Genomic DNA, 18,918 nt, shown 5'->3' on the forward strand with positions numbered 1-18,918 from the left:
TTTTGTCATTAATTGGTGGTAATCTGACATATTACAGATTAAAGCATGCCTATAAAAATACGTTTAAAAAATATATTGTCTATTCAAGTAAATTAGAAAAGAAAAAGTGTCTTGTTGTACCTATTCCTGTAGACATTACTGTAGACATTTTTATTATGCCTCTATTTTTTATTTAATACATGCATTTCACATACATATGACATTTGTTTAATTCATGTCTTTAAAAAAACTATATTATATTGCATTGCATTGTATTGTATTGTATTGTATTGTATTCCACAGGAGTTCAGTGCGAAAAGTGTTTTAAAAAGTTGTCACTGCCCTGATAAACAGCAACAATATTTCTGATTCACACCAAATAGAAATGACACTCACTTCAACGACCCAATGAGTTTATTATACCCATCACTAAGAAAAAAACAATAAGACAAGTAAGAAAGCAGATGGTGAGAAAGTCATGGATATCTAGATCCAGATGACAGCAGAACCACCGAAAGACACAACGCCAAACAGAAAAGGTGCAAGATCAGAATAAAAATCCCGCACGTCGATATTCACAAAGCCAGCTCTTGTTTGACATACACTCACTTTCATGCATACTAAAAAACGTACAATCAATAACTGAGGCATAGCGGTGTCTGAAAGAGAGAGAAAGAGATAGAGAGAGAGCCTCTTTTTAAAAAGCATTAACTATAAATAGAGGGTGAGTGCATGCATCTAAAGCCAGCATTTTAACTCACTCAGAAATCAAGTGTATGGGATGTACAGAGGATCACATGGTGTCATTATTCAAGGTACTAGACACCAGAACATCATGTCTAAATGTGCTAATTACAATTTTAATTTTAATTTTAATTTTGTGCTTTGATAGAGCTGAACATGCAACCGCTCACTTCCCAGCGGTTGTTCCAGTATTTTCGCATTCATTTAATCTGTGATGATTTAAAAAGAAGTTAAGATATATAAAAGCCATTAGTTTATGTTATCATTTTACAATAATATGCATATTATTTATATTCATTTATTATATCTATGTATATTTATAAACTAAACTACTTGAAATAGAATAACCACTATCTAGAAACCAATAAACCAATATAATAGTAAAGTATATTTTACTTCAGCTACTTTCCAAGGAAATAATTCATCCATATATAATTAATTATTTGACATATATTGAATTACTAATAAATTCATATACTAATATTCACCTTATTCTCAGCTGACGAGCGGGCGCTGCCATTTGAATCTTTTTATCTCGCGACTTCCGGTCACATTCACTTCCATTCATTTTTTGACGTTAACAACTGCTCGTTACGCTGCTTGATGTTGCAATTTAAAATTTTCTTATTATATTATGCTACTTGGTATGTGTAGTCATGCAAACATTTGTTTGTTGAGCAAGTTGTTTGGCCATTTTCTGCCGTTTATTATTCCTAGTCATTTTTCCCATAGGCGACTGAATCGGAAGTTCTAAGACAATCGCGAAAACAGGCGCACTTCCACATTTTAGAATAAGGTCAATACACTACCTGACAAGTCTTGTCGTCAATTTAAGTAGCAAGAGCAACACATAATAAAACTTGACTTTAGTTGATCATTTGGAAAAGAGGTGGAAAGAGGCAGAAGGTGGATTTTTTCAAATGAATCATCTGTTGAACTGCATCCCAATTGTCACAAATACTGTAGAAGACCTTTTGAAACACGCATGGAACCAAGATTCTCACGGAAATCATTCAAGTTTAGTAAAGGAAAAATCATGGTTTGGGGTTACTTTCAGTATGGGAATGTGCGAGAGATCTGCAGAATGGATGGAAATGAACAGCCTGAGGTTTCAAGACATTTGTGCTGCCCATTACATTACAAACCACAGGAGAGGGCAAGTTCTTCAGCAGGATAGCGCTCCTCATTCTTCAGCCTCCACACAGTTCTTGAAAGCAAATGAGGTCAAGGTTCATATAAGCCACTTCTGATACCAAATGATCAACTAGAAGTCAAGTTATTATTTGTTGTTCCTAAAACTTGGATAGGCAACAAGACTTTAGTCGGGTAGTGTACATGTACACATATAGTGTATAGGTATTCTCAAAAAAAAAAAAGGAAGAATTTAAATAAAAAAGAAACTCTGTATGATTCTAAACAAAAACTTAATTTACTTTACTTCAGCTACTTGCCAAGAAATACTAAACTATACTATACCAAATACAATAAATGTATATATTAATTATTTATATAAAAAAATAATATAAAAACATATATTTAAAAACTGATGTATTGAGAAAAAAAAACTATTAAAAATGTAAAAAAAAAAATCTTATAATAAAATGACAAACTAAAATACAAGAAACAATATATAAAAACAATTAATTCATAGCATATGAGTATATGTGAATCTACTGATTTAATAAATGAATACACTTCTTAGTATTTATTTAATCATAACCTTGCTTATATTCATAATAGCGATTTTCCCAACACATTTACAATGTAAAAAAGTACCATCACTGAAGCAAATTAAAAGCAAACACCTTTAAATCACATTAAACATGCGCAAAAGCTACGAAAGCCAATTTGTCTGCCAACAATGCTTGCTACTAGATCTTATTCATTATCTTTGCTTTTTTTCAGCTGCTGAATGACTAAAGCAGTCTGTGCTTGCCACTCCAAATCCACATGTGAGAGAGACAATTTGAGAAGGAGACTCAGCAGCTCATCAATCAGAGAAATGTGCCACAGCCCTGACAAGCACGAGAGACACTCAAGCTTTATAGAACAAACACAGGCAGCGGGGTCGCTCAGAAAAAAAGCACTTGAATCAACCTTTCCAAATTGGTGTCCCTCTAAATTAGTGCCGTACCAAAATCGATGTTGACCAGATCCATCCTTCCATGCTGTGGAGCCTAGGAAGTGTCACTGGATATTTTAAAGGGTCTTTAAGGTCTGACAGCATCTGCTTTGTTTGCTTTTGGTTTCCTGAAGTGTTAAATCAGGCTTTACTAAAGGGACTAAAGTCGGAGCAATTTGAATCGAACACATTTATGTTTGCAAGCCGACAAAATTGTTAGTTACAGAGAAAGAATGGATGGAGCTAAATAAAGTGAAGAAAAAAACTGCACAGAAATGGTATTTCATCAATAACTGAAGTCATTTTAATTTTACTTGGGAGCAAAATTCCCTTTTAGATTATGCTTAAACACTGATGTGTGTCCAGTGTAAGTGTAAACAACCAGTCTATAATGTTTAAAATCAGCACACTGCTTTAATAATTCCCATTCATCAAATGTTGTGGATGAAAATATGTAGTTGTTCATCATCATAATGAATGTTTATTAACTGCATCTGTTCTAAAGCTTTGTCCATTTAATACAGTATACAGGATTTTGGACACACAGAACACCAGCTGATGTCTGTTGCATCTTATTGCAGGTAAACTGTCAATTACAAGTGTGTTACCCATTTATAAACACAAAGTTCCCATAAACACATTCAGTTAGGTACGATATGTGAACAAACAGTTGGGAAAGAAATGTTTATATTATATCTGTGCATAAAAAATGACAGCCATGTAACATACAGTACCTACTGCTGTCTATGCTTTTGAAATGAATGAAACTACAATAGAATAAGTGCAATGTCCTGTTAGCGGGACAAGCAGGATAAAAACCAAAACAATACTTTGTCTTGAGAGTATCAGATGTACAGACTGTAAATAAAACCCGTATTTTTTGTCACAACTAAAACACCACAGAGAAGCCATCGGTGGTAGACAAAGATATGACTGAGGCCTTTCTTGAATTTACACACAGTCAGCAAGTACCGGAGAACAGATGTAACACATTGATCGAATTTAGTTTACAGTCACACTCATGCAAAAGTAATATTCAGCTTGTTTAGTTTTTCCTTTATTCATTTTTGTTTTCAGTAGTGACAAAGCACGAGTCTTCAAACACATGATTTTTTTACAATATGTTTAAAAACATAATAGTTCAACTAATTTCTAATACTGTTTTGTCTTTATAGTGACAGTGAGTGTATTATGTTTTATTAATTATTTAGCAAGATTCAGAATACTTGTAATTTAAAGACATAACTAGGTTATGTTAACAATAGGAAAGTTAGAATAATTAGTCAGGTTATTGTATAACTGTTTTTTTGTGTAGGCAATCAAAAATACACAGTAAATATGTCTTAAGGAAGCTAATAATTAATATTAAATTTTTATTCTTTTATTCAAGACAAACAATAAGAAATAAGACTTAACAGAAGAATTATATTTATTTTCTACGAAATACTGTGAAAATTTCTTTGGTTTGTTAAAGATTACTTGGGAAACATTATTTTAAATGAATGGGAGGGCAAAAAAGACGTTTACAGGTGCAAAAGTTTACAGGTGCAAAATGTGCCTTGATGTAGTTGAATGTTAAAAAAGTGTTTTCCTACTACAATACAAAGTTACTTGTCAAATAACTAACATGGAAGATTATTTTAAGTTTCAGTTATTTAATTAGCATGTCTGTGAAGACTGCTGAGTGATGCATAAAAAAAAAGACTTTGAATAATTGTTTAAGTAGTTTGTGATGTATGTTTAAGTGTGCCCCCTAAAAGTACAAGTGGTGAAGGTCGCTGGTTTGAGCCTCGGTTGGGTCAGTTTGCATTTCTGTGTGGAGTTTGCATGTTCTCACCATGTTTGCCTGGGTTTCTTCTGGGTGTTCTGGTTTCCCCCACAAGTCCAAAGACATGCGGTATAGGTGAACTGGTGTGTGTGTGAATGAGTGTGTATGAATGTTTCCCAGTGATGGGTTGCCGCTGGAAGGGCTTCCGCTGTGTAAAACATATGCTAGGTAAGTTGGTGGTTCATTCTGCTGTGGCGACCCCTAAATAAAGGGACTAAGCCAAAAAGAAAATGAATGAATGAATGAACTTTTTCCATGAAAAATATACAAATAGTTTTTGTTAGTTTGTGCCCGTCCACTACTCAACTGTGCCGGTGGATGATTTGTTTCACTCAATGGAAAATAAGGATTTAATTAATGCTTTAATGTAATTGTTGCATCACAAACATCTGTCATTTATGTCATTATTTTTCTCTTGATCATCTTATTTAACCTGCTGATGTGCTTTCATTTTCAAGTTCAAATTTAAAAGTGTTTAATAAGCAACCCATGGCTGGAAATACACATTTGGAAAATATCTTAATATTAAAAAGAAAATATACATTTGATCCTATCAATGTTGTAACAAATGCCCTTAAATAATGTAGCCTATAGTTGTTAGCAAGAAAGTGTTTATTGAGATTAAAATAAGATAAAAAATAAAATATTAGAAATGTTGTTATAGCAACACTTGTAACTGGTTTGAGAAATAACGCTTGTTGTAGACATCACAGAATTCTTGATCATGAAGGAACGCTGTAAATTTTTCAGAATGCTGTAAGTGTACAACTCAACATGTGACAAGAACCAATCAATCAGCTTCACTTTGTGAATGTATTACACACGTCAGTAATAATAGTTAGAGTTCAGTTAGACTTGATTGTCAGTGGTGATTCCTCAGAAAGAGCAACCGAGGGTGGCACAGCACTGTAAGCGCATTAAAATTAGTAGAAAAAGTGGCATGGTTTGCTTTTTCCACTCACACAATTACATAAAAATCAGAAACAGCAATCATAAATCTATTATTAATCACTGGAAGAAAATTAAGTTTGTTATTGCAGCTTCAAAAATAAATCCAAGAAAAATTTTTATGCAAGAAATATAAAAATAAATCTTGTCATAATGTACAATAATAAACATATAATGTACAATACACTATAAGATTATAATATTACACCATTAATGTATTATTTTTACTAAAGAACTAGACATTTTAATACACAAAGGATGGATATACACAAAAAAAAGATTTCCTGTGTCACTCTGTGGAGCACCTAGGTAGAAAACCAAGGTAAATCTAGGTAAACCAAGCCTTCCAAGTGTGTGAACACACTAAAATGAACAGAACAGCTCTTGTAGTTTGCTTGGTATATTTGTTCGGCTAATAGATCAGCTGTTCAACTGAGGTCATGAACCTCCTGAGTCTCTGTGGGATGTGAAACTGAACATCGTGTGCTTTCTAAAGAATCGCGGCACACACTCTATCCAGGCCTTCAATAGCTCCATCTTCAAGTTTGCAAACCCTCCCTATGATTCCTAAAGCTTTTATGCTGCAATGCTGCCGTAACTCACAGAAACTAGGCCGATGTGCTCGGGTCAGCAGAACATGCCAATCCAGCCGCTCCGATTCTGTCCAGCACAGTTTTTCAGAGACGTTACAACATCACATTCGGGTACAACGGAGTTTGTTTTGAAACTGTTGCCATTCTTTTGACACAGAGACAAGAGATAGAGAGAGAGAAAGAGAGAGCAGGAGAATCGCAGTGTGTGATAATTTCGAGTGACTTACCGCTGGGCCACGTGAAGACTGCAACACTGAAGCTGTCGACTCAAAGATCCGTTCATCTGAAAGTCAAGTAAATAAGATTACAATTAAAACACTTCAAACGCTCATCTCCTCCTTGGTTGTTTATATTTACAAAACAACCGAAATATCTCCTTCTCAACAGGTGTTAATTGTGTTAAACAATGTCACACCAGGGTTTCAATCGGTTTTATGATGGTAAATTAGTATTTAGTATCTGAATAATTGCAACAAGTCAAGTTTGAAAGCGCAACTTTATACTGATCTCCACCAGAAACAACCTTTCCTGTGCTGCACCTTATGCACAAAATATTCATATTCCCTTTATTCATATTCATATTGCACTTGTTGCTGGAGAACCCCAGATCCAGGCATAAACAATGGGGTGATCGTTCTTTTGCAGTGGCAGGTTTAAAACAGTGGAATTCCCTCACTATAGAACTTAGTAATATCAGGAATGTGGCACTGCTTAAAGCAAAATTAAAACCTATTATTTAAAAATGAGTCTTCTGGAGTTACATCATGTAATAAAACTGACAGAAAAATGAAAAGTTAATATTTTCTAGGTCATAAAATGATTTATTTAAAAATGCTGTTTTATTGACATTCTTGTTAGATTGTGCTCTTGTTATCTTATGTGTTTTAATGTGTAATGGTGGCCGAGAGAGTTTAACGCGCTGCAATTTAAGAAAGCACATGCAAGTACAAAAAACACCAGCAAATAAATAAACGATCTTCATCAATTTGACAGCACACATGCAACAAATTTGTCACAACACAAAAAACTGAAGAAACGCTACGAACCCTGCTGAGATATGGATGTGTTATAATCATAGATGTGTCATGGGTTTATTATGTCGTGTAATCAGGATATTAAAATAAATGAAAAACAACTCACCTTTCAAAGACCACCAATCACTTCACAGAGCAACAGTCATGGCATAATAACACATTCGTATCTCAGCAGGGTCTGTGATGCTTTTGGGTCCCCTAGAAACATTTCCGTTGTGTTATGTGGTTATTTGCAAGTGTTGTGACCAATTTGCAGCACATTTCTTTAGTTGGTTGTGTTGTGAACAATTTGCAACAGGAGTGCTGTCAAATTGATGAAGAACGCTTCTTTATTTGCTGATGTTTTTTGTAATTGCATGTGCTTTCTTAACATGGGGAGGGGGGGCTGGTTACAGTAAGGTGCTATATAAATAAAGTTGATTGATTCCACAAAAGTATCATTCTTCTTCAATAAATACTCCAAATTTGAGATAGATTTTGATAGAAGGGCATTAAAACATTTGTATATTAAAACAGATAGACCAAGAAACTCATTCATGCATGCAGTTTTTTAACCCATGACTCTAAATTTGAGACTTTTTCTTCTAATTTAAATGTTGCATTCTTAAAGAAACCCTCCACCTTTTTTCAAAAAGGCTTATTTTACAAGTCTCAAAGAGTTAAAAAGTTGACTTAAACTATTTATGAAACCATTCAGCAAATTTCTTTTTCTGGTGGGGTCACTTTTAACTTAGCTTGGCTAAAATAGTTTAAAATAACTTACAATTGGCTGAGCTTGTCACGACCGGGTCTTGAACCCGGGTCTCTGGTGTGGAAACCGATGTGTATACCACTAAGCCACAGAGGAAGTTGTGTTGGACCCAAACGAAAACACTCCAAGAGGGATTCCGGAAAACAAGGATTTATTAAAAAAAATATCAACTTAGGTTCTTCTCAAAAATGAGGTAGCAAAACAGACAACTTAGGTTCTTCTCAGAATGAGGTATACAAAATACTCTAACAGTATAATAAACATGTAAAGAAAACTCCCCGAGGGGAGAAAACAAACAGATAATTAATGCAGTCAGCAACAAGGAAAATAAAACACTCTTACTAGATGTAGCTCAGGAGATCAAGGGAAACGCAAGGCAAGTTCACCAGAGATGACTCAAACACCGAGTGAGGAACACAGACAAAGTGACAACTTAAATACACTGGCTGGAACAAGTCACAGGTGATCTAAATTAAGTAAACAAGAACACATGAGGAAGAACAAATACAGAGGGGAAACACGGGGACCTCTAGGGGAATGGAGACAAACTGCAGGATGGTGACAGGACCCCCTCCTTTAGGAACGGCTCCTGACGTTCCTACCAGAACACCCTGGCCTCTGGGTATGAAACTCCCGGATTAAACTAGGGTCCAAGATGTCTTTGGCAGGAATCCAGGAGCGCTCCTCTGGCCCGTAGCCCTCCCAGTCAACCAGATACTGAAGTGAGTTCTGGACCCTCCTGGAATCCAGTATCCGGTGGACCGTGTAGGCTGGCTGGCCGTCAATGATCCTGGGAGGTGGAGGGGGTCTGCGAGGGGGGGCAAAGGGAGAAGACAAGACAGGTTTTAATAAAGAGACATGAAATGTGGGATTAATTCTAAGTGAACGAGGAAGATACAAACGATAAGAAACAGGGTTAACTTTCCTGGCTATTCTAAATGGCCCGATGAACCTCTGGGACAATTTTCTCGACTCAACCCGGAGTGGAAGGTTCTTAGTGGCCAACCAGACTCTCTGGCCAACCCGGAAAGTAGGAGGCCTTCGACGACGGCGATTAGCCTGATGTTGGTATCTCAGGGAGGTTCGAAGGAGAGCGCTTCTAGCTCTCCTCCAGGTTCGTCGACAGCGTCGAACAAAGTGCTGGGCTGAGGGAACTCCCACCTGGACCTCTTTCTCAGGAAACAATGGAGGGGAATAACCAAATTGGCATTCAAAAGGGGAAAGTCCGGTGGCTGAGGACTTGAGGGTGTTGTGGGCATATTCAGCCCACATTATGTAAGATGACCAAGTGGTGGGGTTATTGGCTGCCATGCACCGTAGAGTGGTTTCCAAATCCTGGTTAACTCGTTCTGTCTGACCATTAGACTCAGGATGGAACCCGGATGATAGGCTGGCAGTGGTTCCGAAGAGTCTGCAAAAAGCCCCCCAGAATCTGGACAGAAATTGTGGACCTCGGTCAGAAACAATGTCTTGGGGAATGCCAAAAACTCTGAAAACATGGCTTATTATGAGCTCAGCAGTCTCTTTAGCCGATGGCAACTTGGGCAGAGGAATGAACCGGGCAGCCTTGGAAAATCGGTCCACCACAACCAATATGACCGTGTTGCCCTGGGAGAGTGGAAGTCCTGTAATGAAATCCAGGGAAAGGTGTGACCAAGGCCTGTGGGGAACAGGTAAGGGATGGAGCAGTCCCTGAGGTCGCTGGTGTGATGATTTTCCCTGACAACATACTTGGCAGGCCTCCACATAACCTTTAACATCTTCCTTTATGGAAGGCCACCAAAAGCGACGTCGGAGGAATTCTAAAGTACGGGAACTACCTGGGTGGCAGGTCAATACAGACTCATGACCCCACTGCAAGACCTGAGCTCGCACTGCTCGAGGGACATATAGAGCCCCCAACGGTCCATTCCCTGGATCAGGTTCTTTGGTCTGAGCCTTACGGACCACTTGTTCCAGATCCCATCTGAGGGGGGCAACAATCCTTGAACTAGGAATAATAGAAGAAACAGGTTTTTCATGTGTCTCTGGAGAGTAGGCTCGGGACAAGGCATCAGGCTTAAGGTTCTTGGAACCGGGTCTATAAGTCAGGATGAACTGAAATCTGTTGAAAAACAGAGACCATCGAGCCTGCCGAGGGTTCAGTTGCTTGGCCTGCTGGAGATATTCTAGGTTCTTATGGTCTGTAAGTACCTGGAAAGGATGTCGAGCGCCCTCAAGCCAATGGCGCCATTCTTCCAAGGCCAACTTAACAGCAAGCAGCTCTCGGTCCCCCACGTGGTAGTTGCGCTCGGCATTAGACAGGCGACGTGACATGAAAGCACAGGGGTGTAGTTTTCCATCCTCATTCCTCTGTGATAAAATGGCTCCTACACCCACATCTGAGGCATCTACCTCTACCATAAAGGGTATGTCTGGATTAGGGATAGAGAGTATGGGAGCTGAGGTGAATCGATCCTTGAGATCCTGGAAGGCAGCCGCTGCTTTAGGACCCCATTCAATCTTGACTCCTCCTCCCTTTGTCAGTGCTGTCAAGGGAGCCACAACTGAGCTGAAATTCCTGATAAACTTCCTGTAAAAGTTTGCAAAGCCCACAAACCGTTGCACCTCTTTTACTGTGGTTGGAATAGGCCAGTTGAGAACAGCTTTAATCTTACTAGGGTCCATCTCCAGGTGACCAGGGGTGACAATGTACCCAAGAAACTTAGTCAGGGAAACATGAAACTCACATTTTTCTGGCTTGACAAAGAGATGGTTTTCAAGGAGTCTTTGGAGAACCCTGCTGACATGGCCCTCGTGCTCCTCCATGGACTTGGAAAATATAAGTATATCGTCCAGATAAACGAATACAAATATATTTAACATGTCTCGGAGGACGTCGTTGATAAGTGCCTGGAACACGGCAGGGGCATTGGTAAGGCCGAAAGGCATCACCAGGTATTCATAGTGGCCTGTGGGGGTGTTAAAAGCAGTCTTCCATTCATCTCCTTGCCGTATCCGCACCAGATGGTAGGCATTGCGAAGGTCGAGCTTGGTAAAAATGGAAGCTCCCTGCAGCAGCTCAAAGGCAGTAGCCATAAGAGGCAGGGGATATCGATTCCGAATGGTTATCTTGTTAAGACCTCGGTAATCGATACAAGGCCTAAGCCCCCCATCCTTCTTTCCCACAAAGAAGAAGCCAGCACCAGCAGGGGAAGTGGAGGCTCGGATGATGCCAGTTGCCAGGGACTCTTGGATGTAAGCATTCATAGCAGCCTGTTCAGGGGGAGATAGGGAGAAGACTCTGCCTCTAGGAGGAGAGGAACCGGGGAGAAGGTCAATTGCACAGTCGTATGGGCGGTGAGGTGGCAAAGAGGTGGCTCGAGACTTACTGAATACTGCCCTAAACTTATGATAGACAGCGGGAACTTGAGACAGATCTACAGAATCTTGAGGCTCGGGATTAGGGGCAGAGAGGCTATGGGTAAAACAGGTGAAGTGACATGAAGGACTCCAATCTAGAATGGAACCAGTAGACCAGTTGATATGGGGATTATGTCTGTGCAACCAGGGATGACCTAGAATGACCGGATACTCGGGAGAGTCAATAAGGTAGAAAGTCTCCTCCTGCTGATGTTTAGCAATGGTAAGCTTCAGGGACTGAGTGGCCTCAGTTACTTTGCCGGGTTCAAGGGGTCTACCATCCAAAGCAGTTACTGACTGGGGATGAGGGAGAAGGTGGGTAGGAATCTTAAGTTTCTTGGCCAAGGAGAGATCTAAGAAATTACCTGCGGCCCCTGAATCGATCATTGCCTGGACTGGGAACTGATGACTCTCCCAGGACAAAATAGCTTTGAGAGCTAGAACGGTGTTGGCAGGAGGAACTCTTATTTTCCCCATCACAGTCCTCCTGTAACTCGGTGGGGACCCTCGTTTCCCGATAGTTCTGGACAAGTGGATCGAAAATGACCAGACATACCACAGTAAAGGCATCGTCGCTCCCTCATCCGTCTGTCCCTTTCACTGGGAGAGAGTCTGGAACGACCTAGCTGCATATCTTCTGGAGGCTCGGGAGCTTGTTCATTGACTGGGAGAAGTCTGACTGGTGGCGCATGAACTGGAGATGCAGGTTTGTGAACAGGAGTTTGGGAATGGGATGCTCTGCCTCGAGTCATTCTCCGTTCTCTCAAGCGAATATCAAGGCGAATGGCCATATCAATAAGGGATTCTAGGTCTTTGGCTGGTTCCCGGGTGGCCATCTCATCTTGAATGGATTCAGCTAATCCGCCCAGAAAGCAGACTCTTAAGGCCTCGTCATTCCATCCACTACCTGCTGCAATAGTTCGAAATTCAATGGCGAAGTCTGCAGCGCTGCGAGGACCTTGACGGAGAGTAAGGAGACGTTTGGAAGCCTCCTGTCCACTAACTGGGTGATTGAACACCTTCTTGAATTCCTTCTCAAAGGCTGTGTATGACTGGCAATAACTAGGCTGGGACTCCCATGCCGCAGAGGCCCAAGACAATGCCTTGTCAGTCAGAAGGGTGATAATATAAGCGATCTTTGAGCGGTCAGTGGGAAAACTTGAGGGCTGAAGCTCAAAAGTGAGAGAGCACTGGGTGAGAAATCCCTGACAGGAACTAGGATCTCCAGAGAATGGCTTGGGGGGTGGAAGTCTGGGCTCTGCAGCAGCTACTGGAGCTATGGGAGGACTGTTGGTACTTAGGGGTGGTGCAGCAGGAGAAGCAGGAGAAGAAACCCCAGGAAGGCTTTGAAAGAGTTGCCGAATGGACGATGTGACATCAGCAAGGAGCTCTGAGTGTTTTGTCATCACCTCCTCTTGACGACAGAGAACCTCTTCATGACGCTGGAACGAAGCTTCATGACTGCCAATCACTGCCAACAGTTCTTTGGTACTGAGTGCCTCTGGGTCCATGTCTGACTCGGTGTTTCTGTCACGACCGGGTCTTGAACCCGGGTCTCTGGTGTGGAAACCGATGTGTATACCACTAAGCCACAGAGGAAGTTGTGTTGGACCCAAACGAAAACACTCCAAGAGGGATTCCGGAAAACAAGGATTTATTAAAAAAAATATCAACTTAGGTTCTTCTCAAAAATGAGGTAGCAAAACAGACAACTTAGGTTCTTCTCAGAATGAGGTATACAAAATACTCTAACAGTATAATAAACATGTAAAGAAAACTCCCCGAGGGGAGAAAACAAACAGATAATTAATGCAGTCAGCAACAAGGAAAATAAAACACTCTTACTAGATGTAGCTCAGGAGATCAAGGGAAACGCAAGGCAAGTTCACCAGAGATGACTCAAACACCGAGTGAGGAACACAGACAAAGTGACAACTTAAATACACTGGCTGGAACAAGTCACAGGTGATCTAAATTAAGTAAACAAGAACACATGAGGAAGAACAAATACAGAGGGGAAACACGGGGACCTCTAGGGGAATGGAGACAAACTGCAGGATGGTGACAGAGCTAGTCTATTCTCTATTCTATTCTATTCTATTCTATTCTATTCTATCAGCATTTCATAAAAAAATGAAAAAAGAGTTTTGATTATTTTCCTATTTAAAGCCTGAGTTTCTGTAGTTACATCATGCAATAAAACTGACAGAAAAATAAAAAGTTACTATTTTCAAGGCCAATGCTGATAGGAACTATACTCTCATTCTGGCGTAATGATCAAGAATCTCTGCTTCTGTACCATGGCTGCACCAAACAAAGTGATATTACATAATGCATGAGCATGGGCTACTTTCACAAGAAATTGGCTGAAAGAATACAAAAATGATTCAGGCTCTAGGAAACTTGTAAAATGAGCCTTTTTCAAAAAGGTTTCCTTTAAGTAAAACTATTCAAAACTATTTAAAACTATTCAAATGTCACATTTTCTTTCTCGTCCATTTCACCACCTTTATCCAACCTGAGCATGCATGAACTCGCAAAGGCCTAGCAACCTGTCAGTGAAGTCCACAGATCCATAAGTTGTCCCATTTAGCCACGGCAGATTCGTTTCTGGTCTGCATAGTGTTACGTCAACATAATGTGGGCTCGGAGGGCTGCTAGGTCTCATGGTGATATTTGTGACAGGGCTTAGGGCTATCTGGCCTATGTCTGCTCATTTGCATTCATGGTGTAAAGACAGCCTGAATGACCGAGCGAATGAATCACATTTGTCACGTACGCCTGGCAGCGATAGAAAGGGTCCGAGCTGGACGAGAGATGAGGTCAGAGTCACAGTGAACAGAACATCATTCCCTCGGTCAGATAATGAGGTCAGCTCTATATGTCACAACAAACGACCTCACGCAGAGACCCAGATTATCCCTAGAATTAACACCAGTATCTAAAAGCAATGCAAAGAGTTTTTGGATCTGATTACTCAAATGCGATTCAGAATTCATATGAAAACACGCAGGTGTGCTTCACAGAAAATTAAAATGAGTTGCCAATTGGGCTATGGATCAAAAAAGCTAAATGAAAGCAAGGGCTTTAATCTGTTCACCTTTCCAGTTGCTTAAGTGCAATTAAAAATTAAACTAGATGGGGAGAGTTTGACACCAACTTGAAAAAGAGCCAGGGGTCTCATTTTTTAAGCATGGTGTATGCACAAAACGGAGGTAGAAACGTGTATACGCAACTTCCTATGCGAAATTTGTGATCTATAAAAAAAAAAAAACTACTTGAATGGTGATGTGTCCAGCTGTAAGTAAACTCTAAGGGTGCTTTCACACCTAGACTTTTGTTTCTTTTTGTGTCTTGTTAGCCCAGTTAGCGCAGTTCATTTGGCTTATGTGAAACCACCAATCACGCTCGAATCTGCACCAAAACAATCGATCTGAGATCGCTTGAATGAGGTGGTCTCGGCTCGATTGAAACAAACTCTGTAGCAGATCGATTTTAGTGAGAGAGCAATACGATCCGAGCCCGGTTATATCACAGTGTTTTATGGATATGTAATAGGCATATGGCTATATGAAGAGAGAATTATGAGTAGGGCAGGAGGTCATTCCAGACATCCCGAGTCTCGAGTTTCGTGAGTCTCCTGCAAATGCACAGAGACTCCCAGATGCCCGCAAATGAGTGATAATCTCCCGGAAATCACATGTCTCCCGCCCGGTTCTCAAATACATTGCACACCCTTCTTAACCCTCCCCTCAGCATCCTTCCTCCTTCCTCGCAAACATGTCGTGCGCACCCTGTCAAACACCACCAAACCGCTACCATCCCCCTGACAGCTGAGCGGGACTCTGCAAAATAAACCGTAAACTGACCAATATGAGCAGAGTTTACTCACACGTGATTTGTTTTAGCTCTTTTGGTCCGTTTAGAAACTTTGCCGGGTGAAAGCGAACCGCACCAAAAACAAAAAGCAACACTGTAACAATTTGAATCCCTGTTTTGGAACAACTGTATCGATTCACAGGTGTGAAAGCACCCTAAGTAGACATATTTAACTTAAATATTGACTTAATTGAACCACTCTAAATCTTTCTATGAAAAAAAAAATTAATCTATTCTGCTGTACAATCACTTTTATGAAGGTTTTTATGCAAAGTCTTATTAATAAGACCCCAGATCTGTAAGGCCATGCCTAAAATAACTTTTAAAGTTTGGAGGTCTTACTCAGGCAAGTCAATTAGCATGTTTAATGTGGTGCATGGATTACTGTATTTTGAACAAAAATCCATGGTTCACACATGCTTGAGTAATACTTTCAGTTTTTAGTTTCTCCTTGCCTTGTTTATTGCTTTACAGTCAGTTTTTTCATTGTATGGTATACGTTTTCAATCCCGTGGTTCTGGTGACACGCGAAATTCAAATGGAGGGCAGGAAGTAAAAAACTGAATGGGAGACATAGAGGAAAGTGTGTATATTTGCGATTTATACCATATTTCAACGGAGATATAAATAGAAAATAACCATACATGTTGAGCATGATCCTTATATCATGGGTTGAGTTTTCTACTGAATTAAAATATTTTTGCCAGTCATCGAGGCGGTAGATACTGTGTAAGCTATTATATGATAAATACTATAGTAAATACTAGTGTTTGGAAGCATACTATAGATAATTACTTGAATTATTGTTGTAGTAATTATATTGTTGCTGTGGTACGACAAAACTGTAGTAATAAACAAATTATTCAGTAGACTTCAGTTCTCTACGCTATAATTTTACACTATCACAATGCACCAACATAGTTTGCACTAACAGCAGAGTATTTGTTACAGTTTATCAGTTTACTAATAACAAAGAGTTATAACATTATACACTTTACTCTGTGGTTCAAAAACATGTTTATTATAAATTACTGTCCCACTTTATATTTAGTGTCCTTAACTACTATGTAGTTGCATCAAAAATAAATACAGTTTAGTTACTGTTTTCATAATGTATTTGAGAACACGTGTATTGCTCTTGAGTTGGGATAGGGGTTGGGTTATGGACAGGTTTGGTGGGATGGGTAGGTTTAACGATGGGTTAAGGTGTAGGGAATGGTCAGCAGTGTATTTACAAATGTAATTACAGAAGTTAATTACAGATGTAATTACATACATGTATTTAATTAAGCATAAGTACACAATAAATACATGTATTTACACAACAAGTACATTGTAACAAACTATTAATTCCTATGTAAGTACATATTAGTTAAGGCCACAATATAAAGTGGGAACTAAATTACTATAGATTTTTCTCATGCAGATATCTTCCAGACATCACGAAATAACAGATTAAAGCATACAAAAGCGTGGACGCATGGTCTACATCAGTGGTTCTCAAACTGTGGTACACGTACCACTAGTGGTACGCAGGCTTCCTTCTAGTGGTACTCGGGGGAATCGCTAAATAATTAAAGTTAAAAAAATATATATACACTTTTAACCCTTTAACGTTGTTACCAGGACTGGGGTGGAGTGACAGGAGACCACAGGAGGTAAGATCCACTATGCAGTTTATTCAATGGTCAGGCAAGCAATGGTCATCAGGTGCAAACAGGTATATGAAGGCAGTCCAGAATCGTAAACGTTAAACAGGCAAATGGTCGAAAGGCAGGCGGCTAAACAGGAAAACAAGGGTACAAGGCTAAGATCGAAACACGGAGAAACAAGACAGGGAAACGCGTTGTAATGTTACTGGGAAAACAAGACTCGGCAACCTGGTGGCGTGAGAGAGTGGCTTATGAATGGGATGTAATCAGTCTGTGAACAAGGCTCAGCTGGTGCTTGCAATCAGGATACATGAGTGAGCAGGTGTGCGTGTTTGGGAGCAGTGCATGTATGAATGTGTAGTCCTGGGGAATGCGGAAATGAAGTCCTAAGTTCGTGTGAGAACCAGCGATCCTCTGGGGAGCGATCGCTGGTTGTGACAAACGTGTACAATGACACCGATGTGATCAGTAAATTGATTTTAAGAAGCTAAACCATTTATTTTAATTTCAATTTTGCACAACAAGATGGCTATCTATGTTTGTACACATGGATATATTGAAAAAATCTTAAATTACATCCTGCCTTTTCTTACATTTTTCAGCCAGTTTCTTGAACTTTTCCCCCTTTATGATAAAAAAAACTTTTGGAAGGCTATAAAAGGCCTTTAGCATTTCTTATATTGGCCGATTTAAGAATTATAAATAACATAAAACAGAAACATTTTAATGTTCTGATAGTGATTCCTATGTAGAACAACCACTTCCTGCCCTTTATACCGCAGTCCCGCGCATCATCAATGGCATCATGTGAGAACAACCTATTGCTGTGCGTTATAAACTCTGTAAGCAACACTATTTGTCATCATTGTAGATGTGTTTTTAACGTGTGTCATGGGGTAATTTAGTTTATTTAACCTCAGGAAATGTGTTAGATACAGGAAATGTGGTTCAAATACAATAACCATAATGCTCACCTATTTAATGAAGCACAGGGTTGCTAGTAATCTAAGATGCTTTTTTGTTTGTATAAGAGTGCAGCTTGTCAAGTGTGCTAAGGTAAATATTTACAACTATATTAATGAGCACACCAGAAGGCTAGATCCACGTGCACACACACATTCCAATCTGACACCCCTTATAAAGCATACACAGTAATAGTGTCGGTCTGTTTAATGAAGCTGCATTTAGACCTCATACTGCATGTGAAAATAAACTCTTGTGTAGTCTTGTGCACTATTGCCTCACAGATTTATTTAGTTTTATTCCGGTGCATAGTTTTTTTTTTTTTTTTTTTGTTATTTCATAAAAGCGTTTGTTTATTTACCATCTGCTTTTTGGTCTTTAAGAGAAACCACATTCTGTGCATATCCACATAAACCAATAAACATCAAGATCTGACATGTATGCTCTGAAAGGGATACAGCTCTTTCTAACCATAGTATTAGGCTAGTCGCGTTCCAGTTATCCAACTGCTCACAAAATATCCCAGAGTGTATCTAGCATCCTTTACATGGCTAACTTATTTTAGCATGGTGCTAACATGAATTAGCATGTTGCTTATTTGTTTACCATATTTGTATGGTTAGTGGGTGTGTTGCTAGCATGCTTCCAGCATGGATTAGCATGTTTAGCATGAATTAACATTTAGCAAGCATTTTCATATTTTTCAAATTGAGCATAATTTGTAGCATATTAGCCAACACACTAGTATGTAAAGCACACACTCACTATTTACTATGAATTTTGCTTCACAGAAACCCTTTTACTGTGAATAGTTAGTAAGGAGTTATAGTGGTTTAGATTAGGTACATGGCAAAATTAAGGTGTGTATAATATGCTCATAAAGAATATGACATATCTGTAGGTTGTATAACATACTATTAGCATATAATAACATGTTGCTAAGATGATTTTAACATGGTTATCAGATATAATGTTATCATTAATTAGCTTGTTGTTAACACATTTATAAGCAAATACACATTA

The 18,918-nt window shown here is 39.2% G+C and overlaps 1 protein-coding gene across 9 annotated transcripts in view; it reads right to left on the reverse strand.

Annotated features, from left to right (window-relative positions):
• The window catches only part of nphp4 (nephronophthisis 4), a 296,460-nt gene that overhangs the window by 97,563 nt on the left and 179,979 nt on the right, over positions 1-18,918 (reverse strand). For all 9 annotated transcript variants that reach the window (XR_012384296.1, XM_073910322.1, XM_068223140.2 and 6 more), the window contains exon 11: positions 6,442-6,497. Coding sequence is in view for 8 of the 9 variants with exons in the window: in XM_073910322.1 (XP_073766423.1) it covers positions 6,442-6,497 (56 nt within the window). In the remaining variant the exon portion in view is untranslated. The remainder of the gene's footprint in view (positions 1-6,441; positions 6,498-18,918) is intronic.

This window comes from Danio rerio, chromosome 8 (assembly GCF_049306965.1).
Source record: "Danio rerio strain Tuebingen ecotype United States chromosome 8, GRCz12tu, whole genome shotgun sequence".
Taxonomy (NCBI): domain Eukaryota; kingdom Metazoa; phylum Chordata; class Actinopteri; order Cypriniformes; family Danionidae; genus Danio; species Danio rerio.